At 47.5% G+C, this 25,187-nt stretch overlaps 1 protein-coding gene across 1 annotated transcript in view; it reads right to left on the bottom strand.

Moving 5' to 3' along the window:
* The window catches only part of Lats2 (large tumor suppressor kinase 2), a 64,033-nt gene that overhangs the window by 3,370 nt on the left and 35,476 nt on the right, over positions 1-25,187 (bottom strand). Inside the window, exons 2-6 of the mRNA XM_023699139.1 lie at positions 9,926-10,058; positions 7,258-8,432; positions 5,703-6,285; positions 4,325-4,513; positions 2,563-2,669 (exon numbers count right to left, since the gene is read on the bottom strand). Coding sequence (XP_023554907.1) covers positions 2,563-2,669; positions 4,325-4,513; positions 5,703-6,285; positions 7,258-8,432; positions 9,926-10,058 — 2,187 coding nt within the window. The remainder of the gene's footprint in view (positions 1-2,562; positions 2,670-4,324; positions 4,514-5,702; positions 6,286-7,257; positions 8,433-9,925; positions 10,059-25,187) is intronic.

Here is a 25,187-nt window from a genome sequence, read left to right as displayed (position 1 = left end):
AAAAAAAATCTCTTTAGCCAAGAGTTTTGTGCTTTCTACAGAGATGAAGCAAATGACCTATGACCTATGGTACTGGATTTCTGTTGAGTCATCACAGCACTCATTCAATACTTATTTCGGCCAAGAGATGGTCAGTGGGGATTTTGTAGGGGAAAATGACAACCTCACAGAGGAGGAGGATCAAGATGACTGCTCCTTAGCCTTGCCCTCTATTTGTGATGCTCATCCAAACAAACCCGCCACTTGGATGTTCATTAAACACATCAGTCACATCACTGTGTTCATTGTAAAGCAAACGCTAGAGCCACAGCTGCATGATTCACACTTAGCACCAAGTGGATTGAGGCTAGTGTTAACTGCCACCAGTGAGAGTGACGAGACCTGGGTGAGGTGTGCAAGTAGGCAAGTGCCTGCCTGCGAGGGTTGCTTTAAATGTGGGAGTTTTTTAGTAGAACCCAAACCAAGAAATGCATGGGAAAAAACAAGGTTAAATCTTCATGATGTTAGATTTGGCAATGATTTCTTGGTATAACTCCAAAAGACCAGCAATAAAAGAAAGATGTGAAGTCTGTAAAAATGAAAAACTCAGGTGCTTCAAAGGACATTGCTGACTAAGTGAAGAGGCGCCCCTACGGTTGTATCTGTAAAGCATATACTTGAAAAGGAGTTACTATTCAGAATAAAGAACTCTTAGAACTCAATGCAGGCAAATAATACATTTTTTTTTTAAAAGGGAAAAGGGCTGGTATAGTTGATTCTCCAAAGTTATACAAATAGATATAAACACATGAAAATACACTCAATAGGGCCGGCATATAGCTCAGTGGACTAAAATGCCTGCTTAGGCAGAGCACAGTGGCCAGGGTTCAATGCCCAGTGTGCTATGCCAGCCCTGCCCGAGGCATGTTGAGATGGCGACTAAGACTGGGCATGGTGGTGTGCACCTATAATCCCAGCACTTGGGAGGCTGAAAAACAGGAGGATCATTACAGGTCCAATCTACATAGTGAGACCCTGTAGAACCTATAGACACTGTACTAAATACATAAAAAAGAAAATACATTCAGTACCACTAATTGGGAAACACAGATGAAAATTATAATGAACTGTCACCTCATATCTACTAGAATGGCTTTTATTAAGGAAAAGAAAAGAAAGAAAAAGAAAATGGGAGGAAAAGGAATTAAGCATTGAGGAGGATGTGCATAAACTAGAATCTGTGCACACTATTTTTTTTTTTTTTGGCGGAACCAGGGATTGAACTCAGGCCCTTGCGCTTGCCAGGGAAGTGCTTATTCCACTGAGCTATCTTCCCAGCCCCTGTGCACACTATTGGTGAGAATGTAAAATACTGTTAACTATTCTTGACAAGGTGGCAGTTTCTCTACACATTGCCTGGCAAGCACAAGGTCCTGAGTTCGATCCCTGGTACCAACACACACACACATACACACACACACAAAAGAAAGAAAGAAAAAGAAAATGATGGTATGACCCAGCTGTCCCACTTCTGGGTATGTATCCAGAAGAACTGAAAGCAGGTGCTTGCACATGTTCATAACAGTATTATTCGTAACAGCCAAGAAGTAGAATCAATGTAGATGTCCACCAGGGTTAAGAGTGGACTTTTTAAGAACATGTTCTATGAATACATATGACCATACTGTGAAACATGCTACAACACAGACAGACCTTAAGGGTATTATGCTGAGTACAATAAAGCAGCCACAGAAAGAACCACAATGTACAATTCCACTTTACTTTAGCTGAAGTGGCCTACTAGTTCAGAAACTTCAAATGGTACATTTTACATTATGTATACCTTACCACAGAAAAAGAATCAGAGGCTGGTTCAGCAATACAACTACAATGCAAAAAGTGCTAAATTCCAATTGTACTGTTCGTAGAGTGAAACTAAGCTTTAACTTTAGGCTTTTTCAAATTAAAGGGTTATTCATTCAGACTCTACCATGGACAGGAAAACTTCCTAGCATTGTGCAGCAATGGGTGAGGATGTGAGGTTTCAATTCAGTCTTTAACAATACACTTCAGAAAACAAACAGTTGTTAGTTCTAAAATCAAATTATTTAGCACACAATTATTATCTGACTGATTGATTGTATGACTCCAAATATACACAACCAGCCTATCTGGCTGACCGTGTGCAAACAGTAGTGATGTCACACCCCACAAGCAAGGGTTTTAGTGGCAGGTAACAGAGCTCTGGTCCTTCCCCACAGCTGGCCCGAGTGGCAGCTCCTTGGCACGGTGCCTACTACTTTTCACTGTGCAGAGTCCTGCCAGCCAACAAGCAGCAGATTGCCAATGGTTTAAATAAAATTTCAGGCACCAAACCTTAGGTCCAACTTTGTGGCTTTTGATTTACCAAAGGAAAAAATCTAAAACTGGATACTAGTCATTTCAAAAGATAGATTTGCTTTTTAAAAATCCTGTAATGTATAGCTGCTTTCCCATCGTATTCAGAGGAGGTCAAATGCTGATCAAAGAGCACAGGTGCATAGGATGCAGTGCCTGCTGTGCGTGTGCTTGCGGCCTGCTTACCTTTAGCTGGGTTTCTGTTGGAGTAGGAGCCAAAAAGGGCGGCTGCCCCACCAACATCTCGAAGAGAATCACACCAACACTCCACCAGTCGCAGAGCTGGGTGTACCCTGAAAGAGAGGGCTTGTTCAATCCCAGTGCAGGCACAGTCTCCTTGAGGCCAAGTGTGGAAGACCTCAAACATACCGACTACACTCTGGCTCCCAGAGGGCTTGAGAGCCACAGAAATGTATGAGGGGAAAAGGCAGCTGGAGGGGCTCCAGGGGGCCATCTGCACTCATGAAGGATGTGGCCACTTTTGTTTTCTTTTCTTTCTTTCTTTTTTTTTGCTCCGAATGCCTTCAGGGCAGGTTTGGCTGGCTTGAGTTGTGGGGATCGAACCACATCAACCCGAGCCTGACTGCTTTGCTGAAGCAGCCACTTAAAGAACTGAGCTAAGGGGCAGGCTCCCCACTTTTGTTTTCTTATTTTCAATCACTAGTCTGATAAACCCAGAATATTTTCATAAGAAACATTCTTATAATTTAGAGTACAGCTATTGTTAATAACCAACCAGAACTGATCATACAGACAAAACAGAAACCCAAAACCACAAAGTGCCATGCTGACAGAGGCCAGGTGAGGCCCTGCGAAGGGCTCCCAAGAGGTGCCTGGAAGAAGACAAAGAATGTGGGAATGTGTGAGGAAGCCACTCCAGCAAAGACTGGACAACTCACTGCAGCCCAGCTGAACTCTCTGTGAGAGCCCCTGGCTGGGGAGTCATTGATAAGCCAAGGGCACCAGCGGGTAGGTTCATTTGGTTCCCCAGCCGTGTCAATTACTCTAGGCTCATCCTTATGTCACCCAACCCTTCTAAGTGGGACCTGGGCTGTGAGAGGTCAGCCCATGGACTGACATGCTGGGCACCTCTGTGCCCTCTGCTTTTCCATTCTATTCTCTTAGCATGGGAGGATGCCCCCAAACTGTGCAGGGAAGGGCATGCAAGGTCTTCCCTGGGTACCAGGCACTATTGCTACATACATGGTACTGAGTAATTCAGGGACCTGCCTAGGGCCACCTCAACTAACAGTGAAAAATCTTACTTGGACTAGGCCTGGCTGGCTCCAAACCTTGAGACATATAAGTGAAGAAGAGGGTACATGTGTCCAGATGTACTGTACAGGACTGGATCCACAGCCCACTGCTGCAGTGGGTCATGCAGGGGCCCTGGAGGATCTTGCTTGTTCTCAATCACGTGCTATATCAGACAGAACGAAGCACCCAACCCGCAGACACACTAACACTGATGACCTTATGCTTAATATGGTCTACAAATCTTATTTCCCAGGAGTCTGGGGAGTAGCAGGGAGAAGTGGAGACAAACAGTATTTGTATGCTAAACCTGCTGGTGTAACTCAGTGGGAGATAAGTGGACTAGGGGTTTTGTTTAGGGACAATGAGCATAGCCAGCCTTGTGATCCTGGCATTTCCTCACATGACTTTGTCAAAGGGGGTTTCAAAACTACCCCCTTGAGCCCCAGGGTAGAAGCTCATGTCTCATACAACCCAACCAGAGGAGTGGGTATACGATGGTCTAATGGTGTATAAAGCAAAGGCACTTCCTGACTAGAGCTGGAGGCTTGTTTGTTCATGAGACTCTGTAGCTCTGTTTTCCTCAGACATAAAAATGTGATGGGAGTATTTGGCCTCTCAGAAAGTCAGCGCCGTGGAGACTTGCAGACATTCTACTGCCAGCTGCAGCTGGAGCACTCAGAGGTCTGATCACCTTTGCGCAGGAGCACTTCGGGGGCGATGTAATTTGGGGTCCCAACCAGGGAGTGAGCCAGGCACCGCTGGTGCTGCTTCCGGGCTCTCTGCTCCAGGGTCTTCAGCCTATCCCCACAGCGACAGTTAGACACATCGTCCCAGAGGTCACTGGGCTCCATGCTGTCCTGTCTGACATGGTTCCCTTCACCTGGAAATGGGGGGGTGGCAAGAGAAGAACAAAACAGAAAGTACATTTCACTACTCAGCAATATAAAAAATCCACAGCTGAAGACAGAAGCAACTCCAGCTGGCTGCTGGCATGCGGGACATCTGCTCCATGGGGGCAGCTGTTGGTCCTAGGTCCTGACACACACACTGTACAGTGATGGCTGGCAACATGGCAGAGGTGCAGGAATGATGACAGCAAACTGCACAGTGACAGCTGCAATGGGACACCTTGGCCAGACATGCTGGATGGCCTTGGGGACATCATTCCCAGCACTTCTAAGGACAGTGGCAGAAGCATCTATGGTAAGCATAAAAAAAACCCAAGATTTAAAAAATATGAATAGAAGTAACTTCAATTCCAGAAAATACAAACACAGGCTAGTGATCAGTTTATGGGAGAAAAAACCCAACCAGACTGAACTGCAGTGCTGAAGTAGCTATTTCAGGTCTTCCAGCCTTGAGATAATCACCAGCTGTTTCTGACCTCTCCAAACAGCAGAACACAGAAAACGGAGCTAAACTATATAAAAGATAGACTTGGGCTAACTTTGCGAGAAGACTTTTTTTTTTCTCTTTTCTTTTTCTTTTCTTTTCTTTTCTTTCTTTCTTTTTTTTTTTTTTTGCAGAACCGGGGATTAAACTCAGGCCCTTGCGCTTGCCAGGGAAGCACTTATTCCACTGAGCCATCTGCCTGCCCCAAGAGAAAAGACTCTGAGACCTTTATTTTTTGAGCTAGAGACTATGAGCCAGGCTAGCCCTCAACATCTGGACTCAAGCTGATTGTCTCTTAAGTAGCTGGACTACAGGGAAGACCTCTAAGCAGATCAGCAGGCTTGTCCCCCCTCTCCATGGCCCCACATAAGAAAAAACAGGTGCATGCCACTACCCTCAGACTTGACACTTTCATTTCTATAACTTATTTTATGAGGGCAGAACAATGATTTTCCACAAAGGCGTGTCATGTGAAGTGTAATAAAACTGAAATCCACTAACTTAAAGAAAAATCTGATACCTATCACTGTCTCCCTTCAGGGAAGCAAGGTTTTCATATCAAAATATATAATATAGGATTGGTGGATGACTTTATACTAAGTAGGAGCCACCAGGATGGGGACCTTGCGTGGTTGGGCTATATCCAGAGGAGGAACATGGTGTGCCCAAGATAATACCTTTCTGGTAGTATTTGGAATTGTGAGTCCATCTGAATCCAGTGCAGAGGCCAAAATCTGTCAGTTTGATGTGACCATCCAGATCTATCAAAATGTTGTCAGGCTTGATGTCTCGGTGGATGAAACCCATCTTGTGGACACTCTCGATGGCCAAAGTCAGCTCTGCGATATAGAACCGGGCCAAGTGCTCAGGGAAGACCTCCATGCGGATCAGCAGGCTCATCATGTCCCCCCCGGGGATGTAGTCCATCACAAAATACAGGCTGTCTTTGTCTTGGAATGAGTAGTACAGTTTGACCACCCACTCGTTGTCTGCCTCAGCCAGGATGTCCCTCTCGGCCTTGACGTGGGCCACCTGGTTCCGGTTCAGCACATCTTTCTTCCTCAGGGTCTTCATGGCATACAGGGCATGCGTATCTACCTTACAGGCCAGGCAGACTTCTCCAAAGGCACCAATCCCCAGGGTTTTGATTTTCACGAACATGGACTTGTCCATCTTGGCCCTCTTGAGCCTGTTGTAATTGGACTCCTTCTGGTAGAGGATCTTCCTCATCTGCTCCTGCTCGGCCTCACAGAGTCCCGCCTGCAGACAAGGGAAACCAAAGAGGTCACCAGAGGGTTCCCAGAGCCGTGAGGGATGGAGCAGGACTCTGAACAGGGTACAACAAAAGGCTTTATTATGCTACCTGCAAAGTAACAATCACTTGTGTGTTTTTGTTTTTGTTTTTTTTTGCAGAACTGGGGATTGAACTTAGGCCCTTGCGTTTGCCAGGGAAGCACTTATTCCACTGAGCCATCTCCCCAGCCCTACTTGTGTTTTTTTTTAATATCTACGTACAGATACAAATTGGGAATCGAAAAGCCAGACAAGATAGAGCTTTTTCTCTAGGTGACAAGAAGTTCTAAAAACTAAACCTCTGTTAATAAAAATCTACAGGATGGGGACCACAACATTTTGGAACTCCTAGAGAAATCTAGTACTTTACTAGCTCAGGGAAAATTGGAAAATAGAAAACAAATCAATGAATATGTACAAAAGGGTGTGGGAATAAAAATTTGATTTGTAGAATTTGAAAAGACTTGCTGGATGTGATTTAAATTTGCTGTTATATTTTAATTTGAATTTCATTAGTAATTACCCACTTTAGTACTGTGAAGTAACAAATGATTTAAACATTATTTACTAATAAAAGACTTAAAAGACTATCTTTTTCTTTAAAAACCCAATAACTTTCAAAACCTCAAATTCTGTTTCTCCCTTTTCAAAATACATATTGTATTATTGATAAGTAAACCTTGATGAAATTTGTTAAAGATCAAAGATACACTATAAAAAGCAACTTGCAAATCATGTGCTGGACACGTTACACACCACCATCAGGCTCTGCTAGGATGAGGGGGAGGTCACTGCACTGTGACTTCTCAGTGCTGGGCGCCTCCCTTGCTGCATCTGACGGCCAGTCTGTGATAGAAGTGTGTATGGTGCAAACAACAGAGTTGCCCCACAAGCTTCCTATTCCCCGGGGGACAGGGCAGAACAGCACAGAGAAAGAACCTTGGCCATTTCCTGCTCCAGCTGCAGTCTCCGGTGGACCTTCTGCTGGTAGGTTTTGATGACGTTTTCCACGTGTTGCTCCATGAAGAATTTGAAGGCGTACGGGGAGTAGCTCTTGATGCGAGACTCTCTTTTCTCTTCGTCCCTGTTGTTCCTGCGTTCGGGCACCGGTGAGGTTTGGATCTGCTTCTTGTCCTTGCCGGCCTTGTCGCCCTTGTCCCCTTTGCGGCTCCTGTCCGCTGCGGCGGGCTCGGCAGGGGACCCGCGCAGGCTCTGCTCCATGCCGGTGCACAGGCCGTCCAGGTCGAGCTGCTCAGACTTGCTGTGCAGCAGCAGATGCTTGGGGTAGGGGGGCGGCGGGCATCGGTCCCGTGGGAAGGCTACGGCCAGGCTGTGCGTCGTGTCCTCCTCTGTGGCTGGGCTCTCTGTGGAGGGTGCAGGCACCCAGGCGGGGTGCGAGGGCCCCACAGCTGTCTGCGGCTCAGGTCGCAGGACGCGCACGCTCTTTACTGGGTGGAGAATGTGCGCGGCAGTGACAGCCGTGACGGTGTTGGGCGCGGGTAGTGCGGGCTCAGCCTGTGGGCCGCTGAAGGAGTGGGTCCTGCTGGGCGTGGGGCCGCCGGGCCGGAAGGCGAGAGAGCGGGGCTCGGGCCCGGCAGTGCGCAGCGAGTCGCGGCGGGTGGGCGCAGCCGGCCAGGGCTCGTACAGCTCAGCGTGCAGGCCACGCGGGGGCGCTGGCGGGCCAGGTGGGGGCTCCGTGGGGAAGAGCGAGCCACGGGGGCCCAGGGCATGCAGTGGGAGCCCTGGGGGCTTGTGCGGCGGCGGGTACAGCCCCGCCGGGCCTGGGGTGCCCAGGCCAGAGGCCGGTGGGGCCCCTGGCGCCTGGAAGGACGGGCTGCGCTGCACGCTGTAGCCCCGTGGCTCCCCCGGCCCAGGGGGGCGTGTGCGGCTGTAATGGGCACTGTAGGCCTGTGGCGCGCCGAGCTGGGTCCCCGCGAAAAGGAAGCCCGCATAGGGCCTCGGCCCCTCCTCCAACACCACTGTACTGTCTGAGCAGAAGCCCGCACCGTCGTAGGCCGCGCTGGGCAGCGGGGAAAAGGCAGGAAAGCCTTCACGCGCACCCTCGAAGCTGGGCCTCCGCGTCACTGCGACTGGGGTGGGCATGAGGCCCTTGCCTGCAGCAAAGACAGGAAGACAATCAGCCTGGCACCCTTTGGGTCCTTCCCCACTAGCTGTTCCCTCTAGCGATGTCCAGGGGCTGTGCTGTGCACAAGGCCTAAAAGGAGGACCCTGAAGGTGTATGTCCGCTTGGGGCCCACTCACCCTAAAGTGGCAGCAGGGACAGGTGCAGACTAGAGAGGGGCAGTACCCGGTGTCCTCACGTCCCAGAAGACACATCCAGGACCTGCCTCCCCATGCTGCGCAGCCATCTGGACAGCACCTCTTTTCTACCTGATGAGCCCAAGTCTTCTGGGCACCTGAGCTCACTGTTCCCAAAATCTAACAAGGGCAGGATCACAGCCATTGTTCAAATGTCCACTTGGCTTTCACCTATTTTCCAAAATAAAGATTTTCTGGGGGTTTTATCTTTACTGAAACCAAACAACATTCATACAACAACAGAACCCACATAAACCCCTTCCTTCAAATATCCAGATGGATTTCGGTAGCTGCTTCCTGATTCCTGACTTTTCCATTTAAAGTCTCTCATCATTTAAAATGGATGCCTGGGAAGGATGGCCAAGGTGCAGTTCATTTGTGCACTCCAACCCTCTGCTCGCTTTGGCAGGGGCTACAGTCCCGAGGTTCCACCCTGACACCATGGTTATACCCCTGCCCCCAACACCTGGCAAAGCAAGGCCCAGCAGCCACAGCTGCGAGCACAGAGCACACCAAAGGCAACGTGGCCTTCACTTTTGGCCCCATGCTCTAAGACAAAGGCGGCCAAATGGGTAGGAGGTAAAGGAAATCCTCTCAAAAAGGAAAGAGAAATATTGTGTCCCCTGAACAGCAGAGATACAAATCACAAAAGCCTATGAAATTTTCTCATGTATCACGGCAAGTGGATTTTATCTTTGCCTTTCCATAAAATGGGGAAACTCCTTTTGCAAATTATAATGAATCCTTTAATCATACCCCAGGGACCTCAAGAACCTGAAACACAACTCACCCATCCCACCCTGGAAAGGATCAATGCATCCCTAGCTAGTGAGGCAATGGGTGACTGTCTCTTTCAGGGGACCCTGTGAGGAGCCCAGCACACTGCATACAGATGTTGGTCCTGGCACGTGTCTGCCTTGGGACAGCTGTTCTTGAGGCAGTGGTGATATAAAATGTGGGCTTTAGAAGCATAAGCCTCATAAACATTCCTTTTCAGATGCCTCCCCAGAGCCAAGGGAAAGTTAAAATATTTTCACTCTCACTTTGCTAAATCTTTCTTTCACAGAACAAAATAAGCACACACCTTCTAGGTAAGTCCCATGACCTGCTGCAGTGTCCTTACTCTGGGCCTGACTCTCACAGGGCCAGCTTGCTCTCTGGTAAGTAAAACAAGGGTTGTGCCTATCTCCTGACTAGGGCAGGCTGGGGGCCTCTTTCTGCAAATTGCTGTGTTCTCTGATCGCAGATCTCTTCATCTGCCATACTGAGGCCTGCCATTGAGGCTCACCTGGGGAGGTCTGCTTGATGACACGCACGATCTGCTCATTCCTGGGGTCCAGGTAGCCCATCTTGCTAATGAACTCCAGGGCAGCCTCGATGCTCCTGCTGCCAGTCTGCTTGAGTGCTCTGCCCGCCATCTCCTGGGGGAAGCATGGAAAAGTGAGTGCATCAGAGCCGCTAGTGACCTCTGTCCCCGCTCCACACCTGGCCATGCTGTCACATTCTGCCTTGCTAGGACTGCTGGGCTATGCAAGTTGATACAGATGACTCAGAATGCTTACAGGTGAACTGGGCTTGGTGGTGCCCAACTGTAATCTCAACACCCTAGAGGCTGACGCAAGAAGAACACAAATTTAAGCCTACCTTGGGCAACTTAATGAAATCCTATCTCAAATTTCTAAAAAAAAAAGCTGGAGATACAGCTCAGTGCAAAGACCCTGGCTTCAAATACCTAGTACTGCTAGGGGGGGTGCGGGGGGGGGGGAGAGCAAGAGAGCGAGAGCAAGAGAGAGAGATACCGTATACAGGTGGCCAAGGTCCTGTGTGTGACCGAGACAAATGCCAAGCACATAGCACAGCAGACTGCTGAATCCATACAGAAATTTGGGGGTGGACCTGTGTGATGGTTAAGCTTAGGGGTCAACTTGATTGATGTAAGAGTTGCATAGGGGTTTATTAAAGGTTATTTCTCTGTGTCTGGGAGGTCACGGGGTCTCTGCTTCCTGGCTGCCATGACTGAACAGCTTGTTTGGCCAGCCCCCTCCACCACGCTGTTCTGCCTGGGAGCCAGCTGACCAGGGAGGAAACCTCTAAAATCACAAGCCAGATGGACCCTTCCTCTTCTAAGTTATGGGTCCATGTCAGGTACTAATATAATCTGAAGGAAACTTTAAGTTGTTCTCCCAAAAGAGCTTTTGTGGTTGGACTAGTAAGTCCAGGATAAAGGTACAAGTTTAGCTACAGAAGGAAGTGGGAGTGGGGAATCCCGCAATCTACTGCAATCCCAGCTCACCCCTCAGGCTAGCTCTGGGATCAGCTAATATACTTTGGAGGGGAGGACCTGAGTACTGAAGAGTCATTTAGGCAATGTTTACTGAATGCCTACTGTTTACACTGTGCCATACCAGTTAAGAGTAGTAGGGACTTGCCCTTAAGGACCCATTTAGTGGGAGAAAGAAGACAGGGACCACTGAAGCCGGAGGAGGCTGGTCTGCATGGGTCATATCCCTTAAAACTGCTTGTAGGATGAGCTTAAGACAGATGCACCAATGGCCACCACAGAAGAGGTACAGGTAGGGCGGATGACAGAGGCAGTGACTTCCTCCCACCCAGAGGAGGGGATGGCCCAGTGAGATAAGAAGATAGAACAGGTATTGTGAACAGAGGCCTGGATGGCTGGAGGGGACAGGGAATGGGGAGCTGCAGACCAAGGCCAGGTCATCCTGGGTTGCACCTCTGTCTTTAAAGCCAGAGGAATGTTGAAACAGGGAAAAGTGAGTCTGAAGATGAACCTGTGGGCAGCAATGGATGCAGATGTTGAGGCACTCAGGTGGGTAAGGTTGAAGAGCCAAGAAGAGATTAGAGACATGGCAGTAGACAGAGTGTGAAGATAGGCAGAGAGCCTGAAGGGCAGCTCCCAGACCCAGAGGAGCCAGGCTGAGGGCGAGGCAGTAGTGGGGACACTAAGCAAAGGCAAGGAGAGGCCCGATGGGAGTAGAGACTGCAGATAGACATGAGTCGGGAGGAAGGAGGGTGCAGAGGCACTCAGGGCAGGGAGCACTGTGGGGCATCAACCACTCTGTTGAGACAGCTCCTCTACTGCCCCTCGACAGCTTCTTATTGCCTGCATTCATGTGCCTCTCAGCTGTCGGTGTCTCCCTCAGGACCAAAAGAATCTGGCAGGACAGGAAACTGCATGTTACTCACAGCTATATCTGCCCACCTCACACAGAACGTAGGATCAATTAAATGCTTAATATCCATATGGCCATTTAACATCAAAACCTGCGCTCTGTTCCTGGCTGAACACCAGCTCAGTGGTAGAACATTGCATTCTTAGTGTACTTGGCTACATGGTCTGCAACATGGTATGGGGCCCAGCAGGGTGGGAGGCGATAAGGGCAGAGCCCAAGGTGGCAGGCTTGTTCTAGGGCTGCTACATGCTGCACTGAAGGTGTGACAGAAGCAATAGCTGGAGAAGCACATTAAGCTGGGTATGGTGATATAAACCCAGCATTTGGGAGGCTAAGGCAGGATTGTGGCAAGCTGGAGGCCAGCCTGAACTATAGAGCAAGATACATACATGTCTTAAAAAAAAAAAAAAAAAAAATTGTCAGATAGTAATAGGAACAGAGCTAGGCAGATTACTCAGGAACTCAGGCAGGAACTCACCTTGAGTTCAAGACCTGTCTGAGTTATTAAACAAGACTCCATCTCAATAAAACAAAACAAAACAAAACAAAACAAACAAAACAAAACAAAACAAAACAAAACAAAACAAAACAAAACAGAGAGCTGTTCTGTCCAGCAGCACTTTGGCTGACTGGAAGAGCACATGCTGAGTATCTGGACACGTGTAGAGAGAAGGTAGTGAGCCTGGGGGCCATGCTGAGACTTCGCCTTCCCACTTCACAGCTGTGCTACGTGATGAGGTCACGTCTGCAACACACTACAGCTGGAGGAAAGTGTGCTCTAAAACCATATCCAGCAGGATCACTTTAGACACAGCTTCGGGGAGGAGGCTCTAACTGCAAAGGGTACTGAGTGTTCAAGTGCTTCTTAGGAACAAATGTGCCTGCCAGCCTGATCTTCTCCAGGGTGAAGCACCAGTCCGCACTTGTTGCTTTGTTCTAGGTCAAGGAAGTGACAGCTCCAAAAGAGACCACTGCCCTGTGTTTACAGGCCACATACTGCTGTACACCTAGGAGTTCTGCTGAGAGAAACCGACAAGAGGGGGTCACAAGTGTAGACTTGTGCTCATAGGGCCGCTTCAAGTAGCAAAACCAAAGTAGTCATGAGTTAGCTTGTTGCTAATAAGCTAACCCTAAGTCAGTCGGGGCTTGCCTGTTACCTGTCCATCACCTGCTGTGTAGCAAATACGTGGTTTCTACATATGACCTTTCAGAAGGGACTCCTTCAGAAGGGGCTGCTGCATGACTACAGGACCATGCCTCACTGTGTGGGGCAGAGTGCTGTGCAGGGCCTCATGCATTTGAGGCAAGCACTCTGTCACTGAGCCATAGCCCAGCCCCTCTATGTCCGTTGTAGGAACTGAAGGGGATTCAGAATCTATTTGTAAATTGGTCTAGAAAACATCTCAGGGTAGGTAGACAGTACACAAAGAAGCACAAGGGAGGGCTAGGGATGATGGTGCACACCTATAATCCAGCACTCAAGAGGCTGACGTGGAGGATCATCACAGTTCAAGGCTAGCCTGGCCTACACAGTGAAACCCAGTGTCAAAACAAAACGAACAATAAAACAGAGGTATAATGGAACCACAGGTCTCTCCCTGGAGGAGGTGCAGCCAAAGTCCAACGGAGGCATTAGGCCTCTCCTTCCTTTCTCAAGAATGCTCAGAGATCACTGCTGCAGAGTCCTGGTCTGGAACTATGTGTGGTCATTGCAAATGCAGGTAGGGTGGCACAGAACCACAGAGCTGAGGAGGAGCAGCAGCCAGGCTTCCTCCCGTCTGCCTCCTAGCAGCTGGGCTGCCTCCAGCAAGTCCTTTACCTACTCTGAGCATCTGTGACACAAGGCTGACCGGGTTGCTCTGGGGATCACAGGAGACAATGGCACATTTCAGTGCTGTTTCTGGGCAGCCATCACAGTTCATACAAGTATCTTAGTTGTCTAGCCAAAGATGACAGACTAGGCAGGCTTGGCGTTTAACCTATCTAATACTTAACATTTATTCTTTTCTCTGTTCAGTTCCACAGAGAAATGCAAGTTGTTTCCCCCAGATCCCAACACATACTTCAGTCATTTCTAAGGGACCTCCCACTGCTATCTGCACTGACCTCTGCAAAGGCTAAGACATACAGCAGGGGAGCCCTCCCCTGACATGGGGAACGTTGGGGAGGACGTTGGTGTATGGGCCAGACGCCACGCACAGCAATGACTGGTGATGTATGTCCCATAGATGAATGAGTGAATGACTGAATCAAACTCTCATCTGCTGTCAGCAGAAACAAAAACTGCCAGCAGGGACCAAGTCAGGAGATGGTGCCTGGCCCCCTGGGTAGGCTGCCTCTGCTGTGCAGGACACAGACACTTCACAGTCACAAACCATGATAGCAGCTGTCCACAACCTCTCCAAATGCTGCTTTAGACCCCACTGGGACATCTGGGACATTCTTCAGGGCAGCCTCTTCTACAAAGGTGGACTTGTTGAGCTGGCGAGATAGCACAGTGGTCTAAGTGCCTGTTTGGCAAGCCCAAGGACCTGGGTTTCATCCCAGGTACCACATGCTGTGCAGGCCCCAGAACCTGAGGCACGTCACACTGGTCACTGAAACTTGGTGTGGTGGCACACACCTGCAATCCCAGCAATGGGGAGGCTGAAACAGGAGGATTACTAAAAGTCTGAGCTGCATAGTGTGACTCTGTATCAAATAAATAAATAATTAAAAAAATTTCTTTTTATTTTCATTTTTTCAAGCTCTAGCAAGTTTTATTTTGTTTTGGTGGAACTGGGGATTGAACTCAGGCCCTTGAGCTTGCCAGGGAAGCGCTTATTCTACTGAGCCATCTCCCCTGCCCCCTCTAGCAGGTTTTAGTAATGAAAAATTCTGCTTGGTGTATTTTTCACCGGTCTGTTCTGGCATGTTTCTAATGATATCAGAATCACCTGGATCAATGACTGCCAGTGTGCATACTCTGTATTTTCCACATGTTGTGCCCAGTTCGATATTACTGCCCCTGTAGTGATGGACACCAGTTTTACCCAACATGGCATAGTACTCTATTTCAGATTTCCTCAAGGCTGAGCAGTTGTTGGCAAGGATGACCAATTTTGCTCCTGTCTGATCATCTTCAGCATCTGCTTGTACCTCAGCACATATTTTCCACTTTTCATAACAAGTTGGAGTCTACAGTTGATGGACTCCAGAGATTTTTTTTGTCTTCTTTGTGGCCACCATCTTCCTACCTTAGGTGTGGAAGGCCTTCAACCAGGAGCAGCCAATAATTTTTTTTAAAAAGGTTGAATTGTCAAAATTGTCCAGCTCATACGCTCATAGAAAACACAATAGGCCATTGAGATTTTAATCACCGTGTTCTGCTTAGCAATGCGCATCAACAGAATTCTACACACCACCCAATGTTCTGCCTAAAACATTCCACGAAGCTTACTTGAGAATTGCTTAATATCTTTGGAAAGGGCTGATGGCCCACTAGGAACTGAGACGCCACATCCATAAAGTTAGCCTTCTAGACAGCAGGGCTGGAGCTGGAGCTATCCTCAGAGGCATCACATTTGGCACAAAACACCTACGCTGCTTAAGCTGGCTTTGTCACTGGCCACTCCACACCACTTACTGCCACGGTACAATGACTCAGTATATACCAAACCAGACTCCAGCTTCGCCCATCCTCCTAGCTATTCTTACCATGGGAGGAGCATCTTGGCTTTGAGGTTTCCTTCACATCTCATGTGCAATCCAGAAACAAACTTAGCTCTGCCTAGACTCCAGTGGTAGAAGATCCTAGATGCTTTGGAAGTAGAACTATTATTCACACCCAACCCAGCAAAACCTGATATGACCCCAACTCCATGGCCTCACAATTTGGGCCACAATCATGAACAGATAACTGCCTGCTGTGCTCCTCTCTCCAGCTTTTTTCTGCTTCCCTGTGAGCTGTTCCCACAGGCTCTTTCCTGTGAGCTGCTCCTGCAGGTTCACACATTTTCAAAGGAAACTTCTTCATCAGACTCACTGAGGAAGAGGAGCCAGAAAAGCTGAGTGCTGCTGCACCAAAACAGTACTAGAGGCCCAGCTGGCCCCCTTCCCAGAGCACCTCTAGTGCGGGCCTTGGCCCAGACAGCAGGAATGGCTCTGCTCCCTCGCCTGAGAACTCCTCAAGGCTTTCTGCCATGGGGCCCAAGCCAAGCGAGGGATTTTAAAGAAGGCAAGATGAACAGAGGTTTCTAACTGCACTGGTTTCCTGCTGCTACTGATAGCTCTAGCAAAACTTCGCCTTGGTTATATAAAGCATATATGCTTGTATTCTCTCTGTCTCTTTCTCTCTCTCTCTTCCTGAATGCGATAGGGATGGAACCCAGTACCTCATGCATGCTAGGCAAGTGCTCTACCCTGGGAGCTACTCATGCAGCCCCATGAGTTGCACCTTAATAGAGCTGTTTTAAAAATCTCGTATCTTTCCCAAGAGATTTTTACTTTCACATTTTATCAACAAAGTGGTGACCTCTGGAAATTGGTTCTATCCACAGTGAAGCCTGGAACCTGTGGGATCTGCCCCATCTACTGGCTGCCAGGGAAAGCTGGCAAGTATAGGGGCAGTTTAACAAAGTGGACTACACGCAGAACCCATGAGCACTGCCCTCCTGCCGCTGTGCCAGAACCTTGGGCTGGTGCTCCCAAGTGTAGGGACCCTGAGCAGCTGCAGAGATCTCTCGGGGGGTCACCCAGGCCTGTGCAGTGGCTGATCACCAGTCAATATTTATCTATCTCACCCACACTTCCCACCTCTACAGGTCCCATGGGAAGCCTGCCCACCAACATCACTTCCTGCTGCCCACCAGCCAGGTCACTCTGGACACCTACTAGGAGCCTATGCTTTCCTGCTGACAAAACCCTTTCTCCTCTGCTTGCATCCCCACCATAAACAAGGCCTGCAGGGTCAGTTGTGGGAGCTACATGGCTCCTCCAGTGCACTAACTGCAGTCTCCTAGGAGCTGGGCTTGTAGTTTCTATGCAATGAAATGGTTTTACGAACATCACTATGTGACAGAAAGTAATTTAAATTCAGTGACAAATTATTATGTATGAAGGAAGGAATTTCCTATGGAGATCCTCCCCCACCCCTTCCTGTTGAGGAAGCATTTTTCAACTGTTAGCAAAGCCAGATCCTTGCATTTTAACATTCCAATGAGGAAGTCTGGCTGAAAAACAAAATGGAGTGCTCAACCCCGCCAGGTCTTCTGTGTCTGCTGGTCCTGCGGCCTCTCACATAAATTGAGGCTTCAGTTTACAGGGGATGAGAATGAAGAACGTGGCTAAGGGGCTGGGCTGTGACGCCCTGGCAGCTTTTCTGTTGTGGGGCCCAAAGCACTGAAGGGAGGAGAAAGAAACAAGGAACCAAGCATTTCTGACTGTGCTGCTCCCCAGGCTGGGGAAGGAAGCAAAAGAAGTCCCGATGGCAGCAGAGACCTCTATCAGGTCTCCATGGTCCCTTGTGGGCTGGGCTGGGCTTCACTCCCTGAGGGACAGGGCTCCAGAGGCTCCTTTGGAAGCAAAATGCAACACAGCCTCCAGCTGCCAGTCGTCAGCCCCAGGGGAGGAGCCAATCGCAGGGCACCCCTTCTTCTCTGGACTTCCTGAGATCAGTAAAGCCACTCTCTGCTTTCTACCAGCTGCCTCTGTGTGCGCTCAAGCCATGGCTGGGAAACAAAGTGAAGGGGAAGAGAAGCAGTCTCTGCACTTGCAGTGGGCGAACAGGAAAGGAAAACCGAGTTACTGCCTCACATCAGTGCAGGGAGCAGAAGGGTCAGTCCCCGACAGTGTCCTCTGCAGCCCACTGGGAAGTCACCATCCTTCATCTTAACAATGGCCTCCAGTCAGTGCCTGGAGGAGCAGAAATGCTTACTGCTTTCTCTTACTGTCCTCTATGCTGAGACAAAATACCCAGTACCCAAAGTTAAAGGAGGAGAGGTTTATTTTAGCTAATAGTTTGTAGAGGTCTCAGTCCACAGTGGGCTGACTCCAAGGCAGGGCGGCATGGCAGAAGGGCCTGCAGAGAAGGAACCGTCCACGGCACGCAGGCAGGACACAAAGCAGCAGCAGTTTTTCTCTGTTCCCTTAGGTTCCATCCAGGCTATTCCGTCTTTTGGGTGGTGCCACCCACACCCAGGGTGGAGTACCCACTATTGGCATTACATCCTTAATCCCAGAATCACACGCTCTAGATTCAGCTACCTTCCAAACTCCCCACCTATAACTAGATGAGGCTTTGGGGGAAACCTAGATACAAGCCATAGCACACTTCTAAGGAAAAATACATTTTAAAAGTAATTTGCAGGTAGAAGATAAATAAATTTGGCCTAAAACTAAATCAATATGAAAACTTGTCATCCTTGTAAATGATAAAAAAACCTTCATAAAATAAGACAGTATTTTATAACTTATGTTAACACCAAAATAAAATTAATTATAAAACAAATGGGTTGGCAAAACTCTTCACAACTATACATTTTTGGCACACACTGGAAACTATAAAATCACTTATTAAAAATTTTATAACCTGATTTCATAATTTTACTTTTTGAAGTTTTTCTCAGAATTTAGAAAGATTATATACAGCTGGGCATGGGGTGAACACCTATAAAGCCAGCACTTGGGAGGCTGAGGCAAGAGGATAACCATAGTTGGAGAGCAACCTGGGCTAAACAGTGAATTAAAGTATAACCTAAACTACACAGTGAGAGCCTGTGTCGAAAAACCAAAATCAAACAAACAAAAATATTCCAGTTATTTAAATACAGGCTGGCCAAAAGTTCGTATTTTTAATTAATTTTTATAATAAGAAAAAATAATCAAATTTATTCAATTCAAGAATCAACTGGTTGAATGACAAATGACACCTGCCTGAGCAATACTAGGGATAGTCAGCATGTAAGTAAATGCACTACCCAAGTGATGTTCAGAGTATACTGTTAAGTGGTTAATAATCTATGTCTGTTATTTTCTTAATGCTGGGACAAAATGCCCAACAGCCACAAGTGAAAGGAATGGTTTATTGTAGCTCAGTTTGTAGAGGTTTCAGTCCATAGCTGGGAGGCTCCAAGGAAGGTGGCATGGCAGAGAGACATCGCAGAGGAGAAACAGCTCATGAAGGGGCAGGTAGTAAGCAGCAAGCCTTCCCTCCCCTATTTTTATTGCATCCAGGCTACAAGCCTATTGACTGGTGCATCCACACCCAGCTTGGGTCTTTCCATACTCCACACCTAGAACTAAGCTAAACCAAGCAGTGGACTGACCCAGTATCACACATCCATGATCCAGTATCAGTCACTCCCAAAGGCCCTGCCTATGAGCACGAGGCTTTGGGGAATCCTCTCCATATAAGCCATTGCAGGAAAGAGCCTACATCTCTAATAATAGACGGTTACAGTTAATGTATTTCCTAGAATCCTTTTAACGCAGTTGTACAGTTCCCTTCTGTAACCATACTCTTACTCGACAAATATTTGCTGAGCATCAGCTACTGCTCTAGATGTGCAGTGCCTAGCAATACAATGACTAAAAGAAGCAGTTCCCAGTACTGTAAACAAAATGGTTATTGTCTCTTAGTCTGCAAACAAGGGCTTAATAAGAACATGAAGAAAACAGAAGTTTGACTTAATTTTGTTTTCTATTGGAATAGTGATAATTTCTTTTTGTTAAAGACAAGAATACTTTTATATATGTCAAATCTTACTGTAATATAAATTGTCTATCCTAAAAGATCTTCAGATCACAGCTGAGTCCAGTGAGAGAGTATGCTCAGATTTCTCAAGCTAATCCCCAAGTTCCTTTCAACTCTAAAACTCCATGATCTTAAGAGATGTTCGTTAAAATATGATTTAACTTTTGCAGCCACTGATGCAGGTGGGCAGAGGTGTGAAACCAATGCCATGCTGTCACAAAGCCTAGTAGCTTTTATATCCTACACTTGGTTTCAGGGTACTATGTTTCTATGCTTATGTCCCCGAATTTGCTAGTGTCCCAAACTAAGGTCAGCAATTCCTCCACTCATGGTGCACAGGCTGCAACTCTGTGATCTGCCCTGACTGACCGAGTGACATGACGGGGATGTTGCAGTCTTGGCTTTCCCCTCAGGAATGATGGCTGCTTCCATTCCCTCCTTGGTTCCAAGGGGCTGGAGAATCCAGCAGCCCCAGCAGCTCCCTTAGCCCCACTGCAGGTCCAGCTGCTGTGGAGTTCAGGATTGGCCACTGCCAAGCAGCACCAAGCCAAGCACGGGGTAGAAGTAAACCACAGCTGCAAGCCACATACGGCACTTGCTACCCAGCAGCAGGGACGGATCACCACCTTCTCCCTCTGCTATGCATCATCTGGAAAATATATTCACCTGTTTATCTTCTATTTTGAGTGGTTTGAATTTTTATGGTTTTGTCCAAATAAACTCAATTGATGATAAGATCAGAAAGGTTTTTTTTTTTTTTTTTTTTTTTGCGGAACTGGGGATTGAACTCAGGCCCTTGCACTTGCCAGGGAAGTGCTTATTCCACTAAACCATCTCCCCGGCCCCTAAAATTTTGTCAATTTTTTTTTTTTTTTTTTTTTTTTTGTGGAACCAGGGATTGAACTCAGGCCCTTGTGCTTGCCAGGCAAGCACTTAATCTACTAAGCCATCTCCCCAGCCAGAAAGCTTTTCTGAAAAGTTAAATTCATATCATTATTAACATGGACATTTAACAAAATGCTAAGAAATATCATTTCACAAGAAAATAAGATTACTAACCAAATACTGATTGTTGGTGTGATTAGTGAAATTTGAAACCCTAAATAAACATGTTTTGTGCCAGTACGTCCCATTAGGTTATAATGGGACTCACATCCCAGGGCTACCTGAGATTCCACAAAGGCCTGGCCAGGCAGGATTCTTTCTCTACCAAAGTCTAACGCCAGGACATGACTATAGGTGAGGAGGACATCAGGCACAACTCACCAAAACATGAGCCAGCATACCTATTTCTCCTAGGCTGGACAGACAGCACAAAAATGGGCACTGCTGACAGAGAAGCAAACCAGTCTCACACATGGGAAAACCCTAGGAATTACCTCCAGCTACATAGAGGTCCATGCTTTTCCAACACAAGAGAAAAACCTACCACTAAGTTGGGAAGACAGCGCTTGTAAAAGTAGCTGCAGTATGTTGAATGGAAGGCCAAGTACTGGTGGGCAGGAACAACTGCACACAGCCTGGGAAAGCGAAATCTGACTGGACAGGGCAGTCTCCACGCAACAGATGCAGAAAAGCTAGAATAGCCTGCCAGTGCCACCTGCCAGCAAGGAGTTCCGACACGCCTCAGACGGGATCAGGGCAGGGCCTTATCTAGTGAGAGCTCATCTGTAAATTTTGTTTGAACTCCCAATGCGGTCCTTGGCTGGCATGGAACACATACTACAGACAGGCAAGACAGAGGCTACTTGGCTGCTTGTCCCTCAGCACTTGAGAGTCACAGTGGGAGGGAACAGTATTAGGAAAAGAATTCATTGCAACTTAATTCACACTCTTGGTAGGGACTCTACATTGGCAGGTCTTCATAAAACAAAAGATCTGTTCTGACCATTAGGCCGGAGAGAAAAATCATAGCAAGAAGAATTTGTTTGGTGGTGGCCTGAGACACAGGCAGAATTGGTAATTTGCGAGAGGAGGAAGAAAACTGTAGTTGTGACATCACACAGTTATTGAAGGTACCACTTCCCAGGCCCGTCTCCAGGTCCACCGTCCATCTGTCCATCGGTCCCTCAGAAGAGGAAGGCAGGCTCACCCCATGGGAGGATCACTGAAGTGCAGCCTTAAGTTCCTGTCACAGTGGGACTGAGTTTGGAAAGGACTGCCTTGTACTCTCCCTGGGTACGAGGCAAGCAAGAAAACAAGCTGTGGAGTCATCAGAGCCAAAGCACAGTCAGTTCCAACGTGCCTCTGAAGGAACAGACTTGCCCCGTGTGGCTGCCAGCCAAGCCCAGCTCCTGGAATTCAGTCAGCAGAGCATGTGGGAAGGAAGACAGGCTACTCTTCCCTTCCAGACAAATGCGCCTGATTGTCTCTATCAGAAGATCTGCTTGGAAACAGCACACAGGTCTACTCACCCAGACACCACCTCTCTGAACTTCAGGCTTCAGAAACCTGTCACCTACTTCTGTTTATTAGTTTTAATTAACTCATCATCACCAATAGGACCTCGCTGTTGCTTTCAATGCCTGGGCTCAAGTGGTCCTCCTGCCACAGCTTCCCAGTAGCTTGGACTACAGGTATGTGCCATTGTACCCAGCTCCTCTGCTTTTCAGTGAGGCTCTCCTTGTGTTGTTTTGGTGCTCAGCAGCCTTCTGTGCTTGCTGTCTCTCGTGGGCACAGTCAGCTCATAAGAGCCAAGAGCAGGGCGTGCTTGGTGCATAGCACACACAGCTCACATCCCTACAGTTATTTCAAAATGCTGTCAAAGAAACTAGAAGATCCATAAAGCATTAGGCTCATCCAAGAATGAAGACAGCGATCTGCTACATTTCCACTGCATGATTTGGTGAAATGTGCAAATGTTTTAGTTGTGACACATGATGGTGAAACTTGAGATTCCCTGGCTACATGGTTGAATTTCAACTTTTTTTGTTGTTGTTGCAGAACCAGGGATTGAACTCAGGCCCTTACACTTGCCAGGGAAGGACTTATTCCACTGAGCCATCTCCCTGGCCCTTCAACATATTTTTCTATAGTGGGAATTTGCAACTTTGCCATAGATACATCCTGAAAGTTTAACTTTCTTTTATCCTTTTCTTTCTCTCTCCCTCTACCCTCTTTCTTTTCTTTTCTTTTTTAAGACAGTATCTCACTGTTGCCCAGGCTGTTTTCAAACCATTGGGCTCAAGTGATCTTCCCACCTCAGCCTTTTGAGGAGTTTAACTTTTCATTTAATTCATACTTCTAAAGGCTCAGAAGCAGCTTTTGTTTTGCTATAAGGCTTTCTGTTAGGTTTGTAACTCTGTTGCTGGAATTTCTCCTTACACTATCTGTTACTAACTTGAAATCTTGAGACAGACACACTGCTGGTAGACTGTGTCCTGGGCAGGGAAAGACAAAGGCCAGGCCACCATGGCTGCACAGCCACACCCAGCCAGAGACAAAGCTGGCATGTGGGTATGAGAGACAGGAGACACACAAGAGATGGAGAGGTGGGTTTCTGAAACAAGGGGCCTGCAACTGATCTAAGTCTGTGTTTGGGGAACAGGGCTGAAAGGTCCCTTCCTCTGAAATTACAGAAAGTCATGCACAATGGCTCTGTCTCTAGTACTGTCAACCGCAGTAACTGCAACAAGACTCCATGCCTCCCACCCTCCCAACCTCATTAACCTCACAAAGCTTCATGATTAGAGAAGAACATTATTAATAAAGAGTATGCAGTGACAGAAATGTCCAGAAATGCAAACACTGTCACCAACCCAATGTGGTGGGCTCAGCTGTAAATTTTAGATCTTCATATCTTTCTTCTAGCTTCTAAAACAAGTTTCTAGTGTTCATCATTTAGAAATAAAGCCTTAGAGATGCCGTCAACACACACATGCACACACACATACCTGCTAAGGCCTGAACCCAGGTGCTAACTCTTCCACTTGCCTCTCCACTTGGTGGCACTCCTTGCCCATCCAACTGGAGGCCATCTGAAGCATCTGCTTGGCCAGGGGGGCCACCCTTTTGGAAAATGCACTACAGAAATAGACCACAGGGTCTACCATGGAAGCACTCTGCTTACAAGGCTTCCTGGGCATAGGATATCACCATTCCTGGCTCCCGCCTTCACATTTGTGCCTCCAACAACTCTCTAGCACCTTTCTGAAGGCAGCAGGAGGGTTGGTCGCTCAGCCTTTCATATGTCAGGCCTCTGTACACACTACCTACCCCACACCACATCACCACATGGCACTTCTAGGTGCACCACCTGCAGGGATACCATTTCCTGAGAGCTGCCTCTTCAGTCCTCCCTGTAAGACATACATTCCTGTGGGCCCACCATATGCACAGGCTGGTGGATGGCATGGAATAAACAGGAGCATGGACCTTTGCTGAATGAGTAACAAAAACATGGTAACAGGTAGGATGTCAGATGACAAGTACTAAGGAGAAAAACTCAAGTGTGTGTGTGTTGCAGGAGATTTATTAGTTGACAAAGGATGAAGGGCATCTAAAGAAGGCCCTTCTAGCATGGGGACATTAGAGCAGAGACCTTAAGGCTTCCCAGGAAGCAGGAGTGGCCACCACAAAGGCCCTGAGGTGGGCATGAGTGTGTTTGAGGAGAAGAATGAAGTTCAGTGTATGTGGTCTGTGATGTTCACCAGCCTCTAAGGATGTACACAGTCACATTTTACCACAACCAGGAGACCAATGCTCAGAACAAGTAATCATTTCCTGAGTTTCACACAGTCAGTGGTGAAGTCTGAATTCAGATCCAGTCAGAAGTCCAATGTCATTAATCATGCAACTTCATTTTTAAAAATGAAGGATAATTCATACCCTTTAGCCTGACCAAGATCCAAAATGTCTGACATAAGCAAATGTTTGCAAGGGCAGATATGTCTTGCAGGGATGGACTGAGGAAAGGAGGGTTAGCTAGTTCAGCCCAGAGGGACCACTGACAATAACACACAAAGATAAAGATGCTTACCTGCACCCTGAAACTCCTCCACTGCTGCCCACTACTGAGCACTACACAGAAGTAGGAGAAACACAGCAGAATATTCTCTCCATTTATTTGCAATGTAAAACTGGAAATGTTTTAAACATATCAACAAGCTAGCAAGAAGGTGGGATCATTATGCAGTGTAACTCACTTCAATCAAAATGGAATCCCAGGGTCCAGCGAGATAGCTCAGTGGACTAAGCACCTGCTTAGGCAAACGTAGGGACTGGGGTTCAATCCCTGCCACCACATGCTGTGCCAGCCCCACCCCTGGGAACACTGAGTTAGCCACGGAGACCAGGCATGGTGGTGGATGCCTATAATCCTCCTAAAAATAGGATCACCACTACAAGTCCGAGCTGCATAGTGAGACCCTTAACCAAATACATTAAAAAAAAAAAAAAAAAAAATCCCAGCTTTATTTAGCCACATGGCTAAAGTATAAAACATAATCAATGAGAAAAGCAAGTTGCAAAACCATGCAGTATAGACTTAAAAAGAAAAAAAAAAAAAAAAAAAATTATATTCCATTTCTTTAGTGTGCCCCTGCAGGAAGTGCTGCTCCTGGATGGACAGCGGGGCTATAAAGCCACAGGGCTCCCTGACACCTGTCACAGAACATATCTTTGAA

This window comes from Octodon degus, unplaced genomic scaffold (assembly GCF_000260255.1).
Source record: "Octodon degus isolate 3935 unplaced genomic scaffold, OctDeg1.0 scaffold00111, whole genome shotgun sequence".
NCBI lineage: Eukaryota > Metazoa > Chordata > Mammalia > Rodentia > Octodontidae > Octodon > Octodon degus.
The sequence above is the reverse complement of the archived record's forward strand: the minus strand, read 5'-3'. Positions and strand labels throughout refer to the sequence as shown.